Source organism: Leucoraja erinacea, chromosome 27, assembly GCF_028641065.1.
Source record: "Leucoraja erinacea ecotype New England chromosome 27, Leri_hhj_1, whole genome shotgun sequence".
Classification (NCBI taxonomy): Eukaryota; Metazoa; Chordata; class Chondrichthyes; order Rajiformes; family Rajidae; genus Leucoraja; species Leucoraja erinaceus.
Window position 1 is genome coordinate 15,796,029 of NC_073403.1, and position 18,364 is coordinate 15,814,392.

Consider the following 18,364-nt stretch of genomic DNA (forward strand, 5'->3'; position numbering starts at 1 on the left):
GGCTGTGGGCGAACTGCCACTTGTCGCCCTAGCAGCCCATCGGGGAGCGGCTTCTGGTGGTCCTGATGTCTCCGGCCAGTTTGCAGTTTTCCTCTGGAGTTGGAACGGGGCTGGGCTGCTGCTGGCTGTGGGGCTCTGGGATCTCCGTGCTTGCAGTGGGCCTGGGGGTCGGTGTCCCGTTGGTCCTGACGTCTCCAGTGACTGGCATTGTATGCTGACATCGCCGACGTGAAGACAGTGCAAAGCCCCCGCGCCGGTGCAATGGGCGGGGAGCTGGAGAGGGGAGGGAAGGGGTTACACACATGGCCGGGAAGCAGAGGGGTGTAGGTGGGGTGAAACTGAAGGGAGCGACAATCTGCTGCTCCCTGCCCGCTGAGTTAAAAAGTTCCCATGCAAGACTCACGATACACTGTGTATAGTGAGTCTACCGTGGGAACTTTTTAACTCAGCGGGCAGGCAGCAGCATATTGTCAATTATTAACCCTCCCGCGCAATATACCCTCACCTTCTCTTTTATGAATGGGGATTTAGTTCCCCTTTCTTCGAGGACCGACCGGAGGTTCCGCTGTCACCTCTGCGGGCCGCCCTCGGTGAACGTTTTCAAGGACCTTTCATCAAGGACCGAAAAAATGCCCGCTATTCGGAGCTTTTCGTTATTTGGATCTTCGTATAAAAGGTTGTGCATCTGTACCTACAACTCCTAGCATTTAATAAATAAAGCTCACCAAAGTCATCAGTTCGCAGCTGAAGTTTTCATCCTATTTTGTACCATAAGGGACAAACTGTCTTGAAGATCGCATTGTAGTTGTCATCCTTTAACCAAAGAAAATGGTCGTAGTTTACATTATAATGGTGTCTTAGTTTGTTTTCTCAAATATTTCATTAGATGGTAGGTAGCTATAGACTTTAATCACAAATGTGTAAATCAATCATTATGATAGAAGCTTTCTCACTACACAAAATTCCAGTTCATTTATACAAAGGATAGAAGATAGAAACAGTAGAGCCGATAACAGATTTGGAAATCTATTCACTGTGCAACTGATATAAATTTGGACAGTGGCACAGTGGGTGTCTCACAGCTCCAGACCCAGGTACAATCATAACATAGGGTGCTATATGTGTGGAGTTCACACATTCGCTATGAGGGTTCCCTATTCCCACTGGGGTTTCCCCAAGGGTGTTCCAATTTCCTCCCACATCCCAAAGACATGCAGGCTTGGAGGTTAATTAGCTTATGTAAATTGCCCCAAAAGTGTAGGGAATGGATGAGAAAGTAGGATAACATAAAACTAGTGTGAACAGGTGGTCAGCTGGAACTTGGCACACCAATGATCAATCATTTCATTCCAAATTAAATATACTGTGGAAATGAAACACTGCTTATAATATATTTAAGATGTTTAGAGAATTGAAAACATTTTAGTTAAAACAAATTTAAAAGATATGTGATATCTTGGTGGAAAAAAAGGTTAATTTTGTAAACCCATTTCAGAGTTCAAATGTATTTCAATGCTTCATTAAAATTGAATCATTTTATAATTTAAATGGAAGACCAGGTGTATAAGGATACAAAGACAAGCCTTTATTTCATAGAGGTACAATGCATCATTAGACTATTAACACTATTTTACAGTATTCCACTACAGAATAGATTCCAGAAATCTTGCCATGATTACACTGTAAATGTAATTCTTTAATGTGGATGTCATCATGCCTCAATTGATAATGCATCCTGCAGTCAGCCAAGACACCAGTGTATGTTCTACATCCATCAGCACAACACCCCAAACTTAAATTGTTATAAATAAAACTGTCATATGTTCACAATTTCTGAAAAGTATGTGGGTTAATCTTATCTCATGGTGTTGGGACAACATTGCTTTTCTGTTCAATGGTATTTCTCAAATTACGTTTGTCTCTGTAAGATTTCCAACCCATTATACGTCTGGTTGCGCGATAACTTAAGTGCCTAATATTTATTATCATTATGATTCAACGCCAAAGCATACATCACTTGTGAAAATTTGCCTTAATTCAATGCAACATAATCTAAAAACCATATCACAAAAGTTGTTGATTGGCATAGGAAAACATCTGTATCTGACCAAATTCGATCAAAATTTTATACCATCCCACTAAGGTATCACAAAACGATTATCATTGTCCGTAAAATTCAAGCAAACAAGCCTTATCTCCAATCCACATTGCCTTAATGCAGCGAGTTAATTCGGTATTATAATGTCCTAAAGATCTATCTCTGCATTTCAATCGAAAATATCGTCCATTTTCATGCTCAATGTAAAAGATTTTAATGCAAAGGAATAAATCTTTTATTTCAGGCACTCAGTCTCAGCATTAAGTAATCTCTGGAAGGGTGCAGTAAAGCTACCTTGACTGATTGTATGCCTGCATCAGAACAGGCATACATCCTACTGCAGCAAGTGACATTCCTTCTTGTGTCCCACACCAGCCACACTGACCAATTAATTAACTGAAGACAACTTTGGGATGCAGCCTTGCGTTCTTGTAACTGGCCTGGAAGTATTTAAACCTTTTCTGTTCAAAACAGATAACCTACAGATGGAAGAATCTTTCAAATCTAATGGTTTAAACTATGTCCGGAAATGAAAGCGAAACCCACTCTGATAGCCTGGTCTTCCAATTTCTCCCATTGATGATTTTGTGGATAATTCATCCAGGAAAGCATACAGCTTTCTACAGGCAGTAATGGGCTAAATCAAGAAACAATGAGGAAAAATCATTTTGGATACAATAAGGAACCTGTGTGCAATCATCTATTGTAGAATTGAGAAGACACCCAAGCCAGCCCCCATTTCAAATTGGTAAGCATAAACTTAAGTGCTTTAGTCCACTGTTCTTCAGAGTTGAATTGAGTTTTAATAGAATAAGATCCTCCACTTCCTCCCGTGTCTTCAATCTTTCCTTTCTCCACATCCATCCTGTGTTGGAAAAATATCAAAAGTTACCAAAAGCCATGTTAACTAATTACCTGTCATACAACGTTTCTGATATTTCTTCACTGGACTTGCAAATATAGAATTTTTGTCAACTTAGTTCATTTCAGTTGTTACTTTGAGATGTTTTGAATTAATAATTGTATCAAATTCACTATGTTTCCTCCTCGTGTGGATGAGGAAGAAAAAAATATTGGTGTCCAATGCAATAGTGATCAACTTTACCCATATAATTGGTCTATGTATCCTTTTAGCATTTTAAACTTGTATTAATATGTTGACACACAAATATCAACTACGTAAAGTAGTAAGTGTGCAATTTGTTTATTTCAATGCATGTACAAACAAAACTGACAATAGAATAGAATAGAATAATAGAATAACCTTTTATTTGTCATTCAGTCCGAAGTCTGAACGAAATTTAAGCAGTCATACATACAATAAAAAACACCAATAAACACATATTGCAAATCAATAAATTGACTTTTGATTCTTTATGTAATATAGAAAAAAAATAGCATACGGATTCTTTATGCTTATTGCTAAAATACACACAAAATAAATTATCTTTCTAACTCAATGAAGCAGAGCAAGAATGATTACAAAATCAATTATGGAAACCAAAATATTTACATGGAATCAGTAGTTTATTTTCTTGGGAGATTAAAGTTTTATGGAAATGCAATGTGCCACAACGTATTATTAAATTCCATTCTTTTTCAAATAGCAAATGAGTGATTGTGCTACAAGTAGCATTTCTGCTGTGCTGCACTGTGATTTAATACACACCCAGTAAACACTGGTTTCTATTTTTTTCTAAATGTGTAAACTCAAATGGTAAATGTACACTTGTTATTCATAAGCTCCTTTGAACGTAAATCTTACACTATTTTTGACGAGGATCAACTTTGACTGATTAACCAATGTATTAAATACCTGTATGGTAAACAGAAGCCTGTGTCACCTCTTTCCACCTCTTCCTTAAATTGTTGAACGCAGTCCAGAAAAGCCACCATGGCGTGATCGAATTTATTATCCCAGAAGAATCGCAATCCCCCAGAACAATACAAGGGCAGCTCCTACATAGAAAATCAAACAGCAGATTCAAAACTGAAAAACATTGCCTCTCCGCCTCCCCCAGCATTTTGCTTTATTTCTTCAATAAAGATCAATACCGTCCATTCTTGGCACTGGATCTAATGTCGATTAAGAATGTGGAAAGTCCAAAATGAGACTAATAATTTCACTTTCCATAAGGAAGCATGTGACCTTCTCCTTAGATCTTTCCCAAGTGAAACCACTGAACTTAAAAAACTGGGATAAGCAAACTAGCATCCATCATTCAACGACCTTTGCATCGACTGCAATTTGCAATTGTGGAACATCTTTGATGTGAATTTTAACACTAATCTTGATAAAGTATCTAACCCATTATATTACCCGAGTTTCTAATGCCGTTTGTTTGATTTCTCCCTTTATAAAACAAGTTTTTGAAAACTATTTTGCTTGAAGCACATTATTCTATTTACAGATTACGTTTAAATAACGCAGAAAATGAGAGCATGCTCAAAGCATTGTGTTAACAAGGTGAAAAGATTTTATTAACGAGCTGCAGACCTTGGTTCTGTCTGTCAGTGATTCCAGGTACGAATGATTGCCGTAAGGAACAAGGCGATACCTGTAAAAAGGAGATGTCATATTCATACAAGATTTGTGCATTTATTACAATAAATGCATTGTCAAGAAACATTACAGTAAACTGCTATTGAATGCAGGAAAATATTGGCAGAATAATCTCTCTGGACATTAAAAAAAAAAAATCTTTCACGGTGCATATATTGTGCAACAAATCCTGCTATGTCAGATCAGTTTTTGCCATTGGCTAAACTATTGCCTTTCAGGGGATCCTTGCATCCCAAGATCCTTCTGTATATCAATGGTATTAAGGGTGCTGCCATTAACTGTATACTTTCCCCTGAGATTTGACCTCCCCAAGTGCAGCACCTCACACTTGACTGCAGAAAATGTCTGGCCCATCAAAAAAAAAAAAAAAAACAGCTGAATTAACAATCTAAATCAGATAAGTGCTCAATGCATTCTTTACACTTCGGAATCAATACCCCCCCCCAGTTTCTAAATTACATTAAATACTGTTAAGCAAAAACAGCATAAAAGGTGTAGGGAATGATAAACTTTGTTAAAAGTGTTGAGAAAAATACTAAATTTTCCCAAATTTCTCTCCTCATCCTTGAAACTAAAACTTGGGAGCAGTTTTGTCCTCAATTTCTTCCATAATCAATTGTTCATCTGGCTTTTGAGGTGCATATTATTTAGGATATTGTTAAGAAGGAACTGCAGATGCTGGAAAATTATAAGTAGGCAAAAGTGCTAGAGAAACTCAGCGGGTGCGGCAGCATCTATGGAGGGTTTCAGCCCGTAAAATTGCCTATTTCCTTCGCTCCATAGATGCTGCCGCACCCGTTGAGTTTCTCCAGCACTTTTGTCTACCTATTATTTAGGATAGTTCAGCATAAAGATTCGTAATCATGATTTTTAAAAAAACCCAAATGTTTAAAAAAAACAAAAACAAATGGAGTTTCAAAAAGCACCTTTGAAATCGCAGTTCCATTTTGTTGGCCAGTGAATGCAGAAGTAACACAGTCTGGCCCCAAGCTGCATTAATTTCATTCCACTCAACAGGAACACTTGGCAGACGCCCCAGTCTGAAGTTATTGATGGTGCCAAACTGTCCACTGTGCCTATAGTGAAAAATGTAAGCAAAATAAAAATGCACAATTAAATACAAGATTTGGGTGCAACTAACATAAATTACAATAAACCAGATTAAACACACTTGGTAATTAAGATTCAGAACTGGCTTTCCCAGGTGAGGAAGATGGAATTTAATCCTGGCACTTTGAGAGATCAAATGCAAGGGGAGAGTACAGCGCAGTATGACATGTTTGTACATTCTCTCCATGACCTGCGTGGGGTTTCTCCGAGATCTTCGGTTTCCTCCCACACTCCACAGGTTTGTAGGTTATTTGGCTTTGTATAAATGTAAATTGTCTTTTGTGTGTAGGATAGTGTTAATGTGCAGGGATCGCTGTGGACGCAGTGGGCCAAAGTGCATGTTTCCGTGCTGTCTCTAAACTAAACAGTTAAATTGCAGGGCCCTTAATAGCATTAATGTATAGACAGGTTCTGGGGTCCAAGTCCGCAGCACCCTAAAAGTAGCAATGTAAGTAGAGTGGTAAAGAAAACTTTGTATGGTATGGTATGCTTCCCTTCAATGGTCTACTCAGAGTCAAGAAGTCATGTTGCAGCTTTATGAAAGTTACTAAAGGGCATAGGTTTAAGGTGAGGGGGAAAAGTGTAAAGGAGATCTGCATGTCGTCTTTTTGCAGAGTGTGGGAAGTCCCAGAAACATGCTGCAAGTGGTGGTGGTGCATATACGATCGCGGTGTAAAGAGGCTTTTAGATACACATGGACATAGAGGAAATGGAGGGCTGTTGATCACAAGCAGGCAAAATGGATGAGTTTAATTCAACATCATGTTTGGCACAGACAACGTCTTGCCAAAGGGTGTGTTCTTCTTTTGTACTGTTCTATCCATTAAGTTCTGTATTCAAAATATTATCTGTATGTTTGACAGTTTTTGACCAAAGTAGTAAACGGAAGTAACAATGAGAATTTACAATCCCATTACAGTTTTAGTAACTGCTTCTTGGATAATGCTACTCTATCAACATAGACTCATCAGCACCACAGAATGTATTTAATAGATTAGCGGATAACCTCAATATGTTCATTAACACAAAAAATCCACTGATGAAAACAGTTTAATATAGACATACGGTTACTGGTCATTACCAGATGTGGAAGGTAGCATTGAAAACATTGGTTTTCTTCAGTTTGTCGAGCTGAATCTGAGCATATCGCATTTGGTTGTCAACACTCTTCAACTCATCGTCAAGTTCCAGTTGCTGTCTTTTGAATTCGGAATATTCTCTCTGGTACCTTTTACACAAGCAAAACAATGTTCAACTCAGAACTTATCACACTCAGCAATGGCTTATACTTTTTACAATTTGCAAGAATTAAAAGTAAAAACTAAATCTTTAATTATTAATTTGAGTATTTTTGCTTTCCAATGGCGATGCTAAGTTGCTGGCCTGAATATGAAAAACAGCGAGAAATATCTGAACTGCTTCAGAATTTATATAACATGATGTGAAAAAAAACAATACATTTCCAGAGGCATGTCTTCTTGACCAAATCCATCTTCGGTCATTATATCCCCTTTTAATGCTGAGCAACATTCATTTATTTAAGTCCACGTCAATTTATTTAGCATTTGAGGCCTAGAGGTTGTGGGGGAAAAGGGGGATGTCATTGTCTAAGCATCCTTCTTAATGCAGGTTTTTGTTTATTTTCTCCCTTTAACACTTTAGTTCAGGGATTGAGCATGGAAACAGGCCACGGGCCCATCGTCCACGCCAACCGTGCATTCACACTGGTTCTATGTTATAACATATAACCATATAACAATTACAGCACGGAAACAGGCCATCTCGGCCCTACAAGTCCATGCCGAACACATTTTTTTTCCCCTTAGTCCCACCTGCCTGCACTCATACCATAACCCTCCATTCCCTTCTCATCCATATGCCTATCCAATTTATTTTTAAATGATACCAATGAACTTGCCTCCACCACTTCCACTGGGAGCTCATTCCACACCGCTACCACTCTCTGCGTAAAGAAGTTCCCCCTCAAGAGAGTCAAGAGTCAATTTAATTGTCATTTGGACCCCTGGAGGTCCAAACGAAATGCCGTTTCTGCAGCCATACATTACACACAAATAGACCCCTGATTACATTTAACATCAACATCCTCACATAGTGTTGAAGGCCAAATAAACTCCCTATTCTCCCTTAATTCTGAAAAGCTCTTGTCTTCCCTATTCTCAAAGGGAAAAGCTGTCTATCCCTCTATCCCTCTCATCATTTTAAAGACCTCTATCAGGCCCCCCCTTAACCTTCTGCGCTCCAGAGAATAAAGACCTAACTTATTCAACCTATCTCTGTAACTTAGTTGTTGAAACCTAGGCAACATTCTAGTAAATCTCCTCTGTACTCTCTCTATTTTGTTGACATCCTTCCTATAATTGGGCGCCCAAAATTGTACACCATACTCCAGATTTGGTCTCACCAATGCCTTGTACAATTTTAACATTACATCCCAGCTTCTATACTTATCACACCCTCCCACTATCTACACGCCAGGGGCAATTTGCAGAGGCCAATTAACCTGAAAACCAGCATGTCTGGGATGTGGGAGGAAACCAGAGCACCCAGAGGAAACTTAGGCAGTCACGGGGAGAACTTGCAAATGCCACATAGATAGCACCAGAGGCCAAGATCGCATCCGGGTCTCTGGCGATGAGGCAGCTGCTCTATCAGCTGCCTCACTGCCACCCGCTAGGTTTGAGATTCTAAAATCCAGGCGAGGAAATAAACTGTCATGTACTTTTATTAAGCTGTAATACATATTATGGATTACTGGAAATAAAGGGTTACATTAACTGTTTACTCACTGGGCTTCTTCCTGATTGAGTCTGTCTGTCTCTGCTCTAACCTTGGCCAAATCATTTGCCACCTTCCTCCTCTTCTCTTCTACATTTTCAAGCTCCTGGATTAGATGGTTTTCCTCAGAGTTCAGATTCTTTAGCTCCTCGAGAAGCTGCTCCTCATCTTCCTGACTCATTTGCTCGAGGATTTCCAAACAGTTCCTGCACAAGATGACGAGAACACTGAGAATCCAAAGCAGAACTATTTTGGGCAGGTTAACATCATAAATTTTCAGTCTAGGTTCTGACCCCATCGGATACTAAGAGAATAGAATGAGATATAGCATGGAAACAGGCCCTTCAGCCTACCAAGTCCATACTGATCATCAACCGCCCATTTATAGTAATCTAATATTAATCCCATTTTAATCTTCCCCAAATTCTACTTCTCACCCACACAAGGGGCAATTTACAGCTGCTACTGAATCTACCAACTCGTACAGCTTTGGGATGCGAGGGGAAACTGGTGCACCCAGGTGAAACCCATGCAGTCACAAGGAGAACGTGCAGACTCCACACAGACATTTCAGTGTTTCGTTTCAGGACATATGATAATAAAACACTCTTGACCTTCAGTCAGGATCGAACGTGGGTCTCTGGTGCTGTGAGGCAGCAGCTCTACCCGCTGCGCCACCTTGACCTAGGCATTAAGCCACGTGTAACTTTTGGCTGTAGTCTAACCTACTTGTAATTCTGGCATTCGTTTTCTGTGACATTCAGCTGCTGGTCCAATTGATCCAGCAACGTATCTGTACATTCTTCACAAAGAGGGTGGTCCACATCTGTCTGACCAGACATTATGTCAAACAGATCACTGGTCACCTATTTAAAAACAAGGCCAGAATTCAGTAACATTTTCATTGTCGTACTTATTTTCCAGAATAGGATCAGAAGTTAATCTGCTTGGTCTCGAGTCAATAACACATAACACCATAATTTAGTGCCCATTGTCAGAAGCAAACAGATTCTCCACCCATTCAGAACAAGATGTCTATCTAGACCAGAACTAAATCAAAGTGTCTTAGTTAACATGGCCAATGAGTCCCCAGTCAGACCCCGCACTACATTCTTGATAAGGGTCCCTCATTCTTCCAATCTCCAATCTATTGAGTTTGGTTTACCCAACTTCTCATTTGAAATGAAAACAATACTGTGGATGTTAACTGAATACCAATGTTTCAATTAGTTTTAATAAATTAAGCTCTCCAGTAAATATCCATTTATTGAGTGGCTGGAAGACAACATTCACTTCATATGAGTATCACTTTATTATTTGTGTGCAAAACATAAATTTACTTATGTGTGCAAAATAAATAAATTTTAAAATACTAATTGTCACTATAAATAAATGTTAAACAAAGACAAACGTACCTTGAGCCTGCGACTCAGATTTTCCATTGTCCCACCATCAGAAGCTTCTCCAATTAGTGTAAAACTATTGGCACTTTCTGTGGACAACATCCTGCAAAAGATCATCGTCCTGTTAACAAGTTCTGAATGTAGTAAGACAGCTGAAGAAAAATTAAGCTATACAATTGGATGTGTAATTCAGCTAAAATTTATAGATCTTTATTATTTTCCAATCACAATAACAATGATTCTACCCACTGATCAGAGCAACCAGAGGCTTCTCTCGAAACTTTCATGACACGGCCTTTGGATCTAATTTATTCTATCAGCATTAATAGTGTTGATTGACAAATCGATGGCACAGTGACGCAGCGGTAGAATTGCTGCCTCCCAGCGGCAGTGAACCGGGTTTGATCCGTGCTATGGGTGCTGTCCGAATGAATTTCGTACATTCTTCCCACGACCTGCATGGGTTTTCTCCGGGGGCTCCGGTTTTCTCCCGCACCAAAGACGTACAGGTTCATAGGCTAATTGGTTTGGTAAAATTGTTACTTGTCCCTGGTGTGCGTAAGATAATATTAGTGTGTGGGGATCTTTGGTCGGCACAGACTCGGTGGGCCATAGAGCCCGTTTGCATTCTATACCTCTAAACTAAACCAAATAATTTTAGTTTAGGACTGAAACATTAGTTTTAGTTTAAGACTGAAACCTTGTCCTTACCGAGCTGGGGGGATATATTTTCTAGACACTCCATCTGGTTTGTTTTCTACACAGGTTTCCTGAAAAACAAAGCATTTTACGTAAAAACAAATGAAAATTAATATCACCTTGTATACTTGTGAAATAAATTAATAGAATTACCAATATTTCTACTTGAGGATGGGGAGGAGGGTGGTACAAAAATGACACATTGCGTTGGGCAGTATTACTTGAAATTTGAAGAATTTTGTTTGAATACTTCCTAATAACCGATCGCAAACATAATTTCCCAAAGTTGAACTATGGTCATGTGGATGAACCCATTTGCACTGAGATTCCACGGAACACAATGGGTGATTCATTTATTTAACTCCTCCAATGATAAAAAGTAGCGGGTGAAATATAATGCTGAAAGTAATGCCCAATCTTCTCCCAAGGATCTGGACATTGAACTTTCATCTTAAATAACATCTCGGTGCATCCACGCGGTGCTGGCTCGAAAGGCCAAATGGCCTACTCCTGCGCCTCTTGTCTATCTCCAAAAAAGTAATACTTGCTCATCTACTGTTTGAAAAAGCAGCAAAGTTGTGCCTTTTCTGTATTTTTCCAGATACCCCATAACTTGAAACAAACACCATGCATCTCCGGAAAGCGACACACTAACTTAACTTGTTAAATAAACCCTGGTAATTCCATCATGATCTATTGGCTTTCACTCACCTAACTGGGCCAATTGACAGGACACCAGACCACGGGCTGAGGTCCAGCTAAACGTCTCCCTGCTCCGACAGGCTTGAAATTAAATGCACAGCCAACTTCCTCAGACTAACTGAAGTCTTCCCCTTGAGCCTGTGCCAGCTCTGGCACACTTCCAGCAGCCTTGTTTGAACTGGCTCTCTGGTTCCCGATCAAAATACCATTACTCCCAATTCAGCCGTGTAATGCTAGCATTGCTCCCCCATTCATGTTGCGATACATCCAATTAGCACTATGGAAATACATTGTAACAGAACTAAAAAATGTCACAAAGTGCTGCAGTAACTAAGCAGGACAGGCAGCATCTCTGGAGAACATGGATTGATGACATTTCGGGTCAGGACCTTTATTCAGAGTCAGATCTGAAGAAGAGTCACAACCCAAAACATCACTTAGCCATGCTCTCCAGAGATTCTGCCTGACCCACCGAGTTACTCAAGTATTTTGTGTCTTTTTTTGTAAACCAGCATCTGCAGTTCCTTGTGTCTATATTGCAGCAGAACTACTCCTACGCACCAAAGATAGCAGTCCTATATACTTGTGCCCAATTACACCCACTATTCATAGGAAGAGTCCATCCACACTACCACCCTCGATACGTCATAAAGTTGCAGAACTGTATCAGACCATCGTAATGAGGTCCTCACTGGTCATTTCACACGTTTTGTTTAGAGATACAGCGTGGAAACAGGTCATTTGGGCCACCGAGTCTGTGCCTACCAGCGATCACCGTGTATGCTAACACTATCCTATGCACTAGGGACAATTTACAATTTTTACCAAAGCCAATTAACCTACAAACAAGTTTATTTTTGGAACCTAGAAGGGAGCACCTAGAGAAAACCCACACGGTCACAGAGAGAACACACAAACTTCATACACATTGCATGCGAGGTCAGGATCAAACCCAGCTCTCTGGCACTGTAAATCAACAGCTCTACTGCTACTGGATCAATAAATGCTACCATCTCCTAGATTATAATACATTCAAACTGTACTGCTGCACAAATTACAATGCAGAACATATTTAACAATTGAACAGTTGTCAGGTGCCAAATAAACAGCAACTGAAATTTATGGATATGTGGTTCAGTTTTACCTCTGGGAAGCAGCCATCTTCCACCCTGCCTTCTTCTGGTTTTACAGGAGTAACTGTAACTAAAGGAGCTGAAAAGAAAATATAATTTAACATCTTTGTCTTGCCGACTTTTAAAATACTTACAAACACCGATTTTGATTTCGAGCAATAAATTGCAATGAATCACAAGTTCCCGATTAAATACATTTGGAGAAGGTAAGGAAAACAATGGGCATAAATCCAGAAGTATAAGAGCATGGATTATCTTCAGGACAGTTCTACCAAAGATGCAAACAGGTAGCCACCAAGTCCACACCAACCATTGATCACCCGTTCACACTAGTACAATACTATCCCACTTTCTCACCCACTCCCTACACACTGGAGTCAGTTTTTTTTTTAAATATAGAGGCCAATTAACATACAAACCCACAAGTCTTTGGAATGTGGGATGAAACTGTACCCAGAGAAAAACCCACGCGGTCACAGGAATGATGTGCAAACGCCACACAGACAGCACCCAAGGTCAGGATCAAACCTGGGTCTCTGGCACTGTAAATCAACAGCTCCACTGCTAATGGATCAATAAATGCTACCATCTCCTAGATTATAATACATTCAAACTGTACTGCAGAACAAATTACAATACAGAACTTATTTAACAATTGAACAGTTGTCAGGTGCCAAATAAACACAGCAATATATCTGGAACTGTGTGGCAGCAGCTCTACCAGTTGAACCACTCTGTTGCCTATGAATTGTTTCATTGAATATTTCCAGCTTACACTTTCCCCCCCCCAAATTCTTTACATTCGCCCATTTCTATGCCTACTTTGTGTTACTTACTAATAGCTTTCTTTACCTTACCACCCTTCTCACCCAGTTCAATCACCACTGTTTTATTGTGTGTATAACAGATCTCCCTTATCACAATCGCATACCTGTGAGTTCCTGAATGGTGACTTTGTCCAAGACGTTGAAGGAAGTATCCAGCTTGAGAGGTTGACTGCAACGCTGGCACACAAAGCTCACCTGCATGGTGGAACTCGAAGTCTTTGACCCCTCCATTTCTATGAACAAAAGATGGGAAAAACATGCAATAAGACAATACGACTGGTGAAAGAGTTAATGACTATTAGCAAGGGTTACCTTGCACGATGGGATACTTGACCATTTTCTGTTTTCTTGCTTAAATAGCTTTAAAACTACTGACAGAGGAAATATACTGCCGACATGTAGCTGAAAATTGAAATACCACTGGTGCCTCGTATGGGGGCAACTGATAACGGAAATACTGTAGATGTGACCGAAACTTGCAATATTTGGAAAAGCTACAGAACAGAATATGCCTGGGATAAGCTAACGGCAGAACTGACGTACATGGATCGCAGCTCCGCAGAAGATAACAGTCACTGGAACAGACGTCAGGAGTTACTTCTTGGAAGTGCTCCTCGGCAGTAGTTTTCGGTAAAAAATTACTACGGCATTTATTAAGGCATATTAGAAATTGTAAAACACTATCTTTGGGTGGCTGCTCAGGGAGTACTGAGTGTATTAGTATACTCCGAGTACTGGTCCCGTCACCCAGTTCATGACGAATTGAGTAAAGCTTGGCTTGGTTTACCTTTAACCATCTGTGTTCTTGTCTGTTTTAAGTAGTGAACTTTATCACTGGTCCATCACTCTAATCCCATCCACAGATCATGATCCATTTGTCTATCAATATTCAACCTTTCCCTGGCCAAGTCCGTCGTGCATGTCTGCTTCAAAAGATCCATCATTGCACCTGTACCAAAGAATGCCTCTCCAGCTTGTTTGAATGACTACCGACTGGTGGCCCTCACCTCAGTGGTCATGAAATGCTTCAGAGAGGCTGGTCAAGAACCACATCTGCGTCTTCCTCCCTCGCAACATGGATCTGCTACAGTTCGCATACCGTCCGAACAGATCCACGGACGTTGCGGTCTCCCATGTTCTGCACACCGCTCTCTTTCTCACCTTGACAGCCAGAAGAGGGGCTATGTGAGGATGCTGTACATTGACTTCAGTTCAGCCTTCAACACGATAGTCCCCACCAGACTTGCTGAGAAGCTGCTGGAATTGAGGCTTAACACTCCCGTGTGCCTGGGTCCTGGTCTTTCTCACCGCCAGGCCCCAGGTAGTCAAGATGGGAGGAAGTACATCGAAGACCCTCACCCTGAGCGTCCTCAGCCCCCTACTGTACTCCCTGTACACACATGGCTGTGTGGCTAGGTTCAGCTCCAACTCAATAATCAAGTTTGCTGATGACATTGTGGTGGTGGGCCTGATCACCGGAAATAATGAGAAGGCCTACCGGGAAGAGGTGGCTGATCTGGCACTCTGGTGTCAGGACAACAGCCTCCTCTTGAATGTCAAAAAAAATAAGCTGATCGTGGACTTTAGGAGGGCACAACATCCGAGGACGCACACGCCACTGAAGATAAATGGAGATACCGTGGATAGGGCGAGCTGCTTTAAATACCTGGGTGTCCACATCTCAGAGGATCTGACATGGATATCACACGCTGCCGCACTGGTGAGTAAGGCAAGGCAGCGCCTTTACCACCTCAGGCAGCTGAGGAAATTCCGAGTATCTCTGAGGATCCTCCAGTGCTTCTACTCACCAGCTGTAGAAAGCATCTTGTCCGGAAACATCACAATCTGGTTTGGAAACTGCTCTGCCCAGGACAAGAAGGCTCTGCAGAGAGTAGTGCGTTCGGCCGAACGTATTTTTGTATTTTTGTTGATGTATTTTTTAAATTGCTGTTTTTTCCTCACAAATATGTATTACCGATTCTGTTCTATTACATTTTGTAGGGTTTCTTTTGCACAATCCGCAAGCATTGCCACTTTTCATTTCACTGCTCATCTCGTATGCGTACGTGACAAATAAACCTTGACTTGACATCACGAGCTTGTAGCGACTAAACCGATGAACAAAATACAAAATAAATTCCCATTTAAAAAACTACATGCAACATGGATGAAAACAAACTATTCATCCATAATACAGAAGAGAAAGGAGAAAGATACATATTTGGAGAAATATATTGGAAGCAAGAGTATCGGAGCGTGGGGGGGAAAGAAAGAAAGGCAGGAAATAAATGAACCCTTTGTCAGAACCAAGGGATTATAGACGCAAGAGATTAAGACTACAGGGCATTCAGAGTAATAACATTAGCCAAAGGCAAGGAAAATAGCTTTTCATATTGTCGATTATAGAACTCTGGAACTGAGTGCCTGAACGGATGAGTGAGCAGACACTCTCATCACATTTAGAAACTGTTGAAGAGTCTGGTGGGATATGCTTTCAAGCTCCTGTACCTTCTGCCCGACAGGAGCGAGAAGGAGGAATGACTATTTATTGTGTTGTAAATTTTCTACGAGTCTATGGCATAGCATTCAATATCCTTCAATCTCCTTATATAAAAGGAAATGAGAGTGGAAATGCATAACCGTATCAACATGTCAACAGTTAAAATAACATTACATTTAACAAAATAACACAAAATATGAGAAGCAGCCTATTTGGCCATTAGTGCAATTGATGAGGTAATGGAATAACACCACATAAGCTCTTCAGCCCACCATGTCTATACCAGCTGCACCACCAGGCATTTAAGCATTCCATTTCAGACTTCGACTACCACATCTGTGCCATCTACGCTAATCCCATTAACCACGCCTGATGTGTAGCCTACCCTGCCCTGACGATGCATGTGCTCATTCAGATGCTTCTTCAATGTTGAGAATACAAGTCCCCACCGCCTACTCAAGCGCTGCATTCCAGATTTCAATTACCCTCACAGGTAAAAATGATCTTCCTCAGAACCCCTATAAACCTCACCATTACAAAAATGCCTTGTGGTCCTTGATGCATCTGCCATGGTAAAATTCACTGTTCTTTATTACTGTGCCTCTAATGTTGTGCGCCTCTGTCCGCTTCGCCCAAGCTTGATTTACTCGATGGGAAACAAACCCAACCTCTCTTCATAAACTAAATACTAACGCCTCTACTTCATTAGAACACTTAGGCAACTGAACCATCCTACAACCAAAGAGCAGTGCCGAACTATCTACCTCTTTGGTGACCCTCGGACTATCCTTGATTGGACTTTGCTGGCTATACCTTACACTAAACGTTATTCCCTTATAGTGTATCTATACAATGTAAAAGGATTGACTGCAATCAAGTATTGTCTTTCAGCTGACCAGTTAGCAAGCAACAATTTTTTTTTACTGTACTTTGGTACACGTGACAAGAAATTAAACTAAACAGTCTATCCCAAGCAACATCATGGTCAATTTCTTCCACATCGTATCACGTGCTTACTACAGGATGGTGAAAAGAACTGCACTCAGATTCCAGATGTGGCCCAACAAGTTGCACCAGATCCTGCCTCTGCTCAAATTCTAAACTCTCGATATTTGCATTGGCCTTGACCACCTGTGCTGTCACTTTCAGGAATCTTTGAACTCGCTCACTAAAGTCCCTTCGTTCCTCAATACTCCCCAAGTTTCTTTCATTCATGGTGCATGTCCTGTCTTTATTTGGCACTCCCTACACCAAAAGAAGCATAACCTCAGTTATCAGGATCATAATACAAATCGGAAGATAAAACCAATGTCCCTTCTATTGACTCCATTTATACCTCATGTTGCCTTGGCAATGTCGGCAGCATAATCAAGGACGAGTCGCAGCCTGGCCACTCCCTTTTATCTTCCGTTTTGTATTATGTTTACATATTCTGTTGTGCTGCAGCAAGTAAGAATATCATTGTCCTATCTGGGACACATTACAACAAAACTCTCCCTTGACTCTTTAAGTTCAATCTGATTTTATTCTTATCAACTGACAAATATCATTCTGCAACCCTTTCCAATCCTCCTCGCTATCAACATCAATTGGGTCATCTGCAAACTTACAAATCATACCTTCTACAGTCAGAGCTACATCATTAACATGTAACAAAGCACAAGTCCCAGAGTTAATCCCTGTGATAAATGTCTGGTCACAGAATGGCAATCAGAAAAACACCCTTCATCAACATCTTCTTCCTATTACTAAACCAATTGTGATCAATTTGGGAGAGAAATTGTCAACGTTTCAAGTCAATAACCTTTCAAATTCTAACAGCCTGAAGGAATGTCCTGATCCAAAACATCACCTGTCCATTCCCCATACAGATGCTGTATAAATCTCCACAGACCTGCCGAGATCCTCCAGCACTTTGGGGGTTTTTATTTTTTTGCTGTAGATTCCAGCATCTGCAATTCCTTATGTCTCCTCAAATTCTGACAGGCCAACTGAACATGAACTTTGGGGGAAAATAAACAGGACAACTGCAATTATAAATTGAAGTAAAAAAAACTGCAGCGGCTCGAAATTAAACAAAACAGAAAACGTTGAAAGCACTCAACAGACCAGGCAACGTCCTGGCCAGAGTCAACGTCACGTTTTGAAAGGTCAATGACTGGAGTTATAACACCTACTTGGGCAACTTACAAGCTATACTTATGGACTTTGAATTTTGCAACTTCAAGTAACAACCCCTACACTTCTCCCTTCCCCAAACTGTCAACATTAATCCAAGACCCTGACTGTGTCTGTCTGCACGGAAGTTGCCATTATATTTGTTTACAACTAAGCCGCGGTCCTAACTCACCCTCGTTGTCTTGCGGAAGCAAACACACTGGGCAGAAGGGACGCGGAGGCTGCGCACTGGCCACGACCAGGAGCGGGTGGAGCAAGTACTCGCAGGGTCCCGGCCCTGGTGAAGGGTGGTCAAGCCCGGCACGGAGCCGCCGGAGCCGCCGCCGCCACTGTCCGCTTCTCCTTCTCCTCCCCC

At 40.9% G+C, this 18,364-nt stretch overlaps 1 protein-coding gene across 1 annotated transcript; it reads right to left on the reverse strand.

Annotated features, from left to right (window-relative positions):
* Positions 1 to 1,564: 1,564 nt before the first annotated feature.
* On the reverse strand, positions 1,565 to 18,348 carry becn1 (beclin 1, autophagy related). Its single transcript, XM_055657153.1, has 12 exons — positions 18,182 to 18,348; positions 13,436 to 13,564; positions 12,516 to 12,583; positions 10,682 to 10,740; positions 9,983 to 10,073; positions 9,297 to 9,433; positions 8,579 to 8,773; positions 6,853 to 6,999; positions 5,588 to 5,737; positions 4,596 to 4,656; positions 3,915 to 4,057; positions 1,565 to 2,963 (listed from the first exon to the last, which is right to left on the reverse strand). Exons 2-12 carry the CDS (start codon positions 13,560 to 13,562, stop codon positions 2,795 to 2,797), a joined length of 1,347 nt encoding a protein of 448 aa, XP_055513128.1. The 5' UTR covers positions 13,563 to 13,564; positions 18,182 to 18,348; the 3' UTR covers positions 1,565 to 2,794.
* Between the last annotated feature and the right edge of the window lie 16 nt (positions 18,349 to 18,364).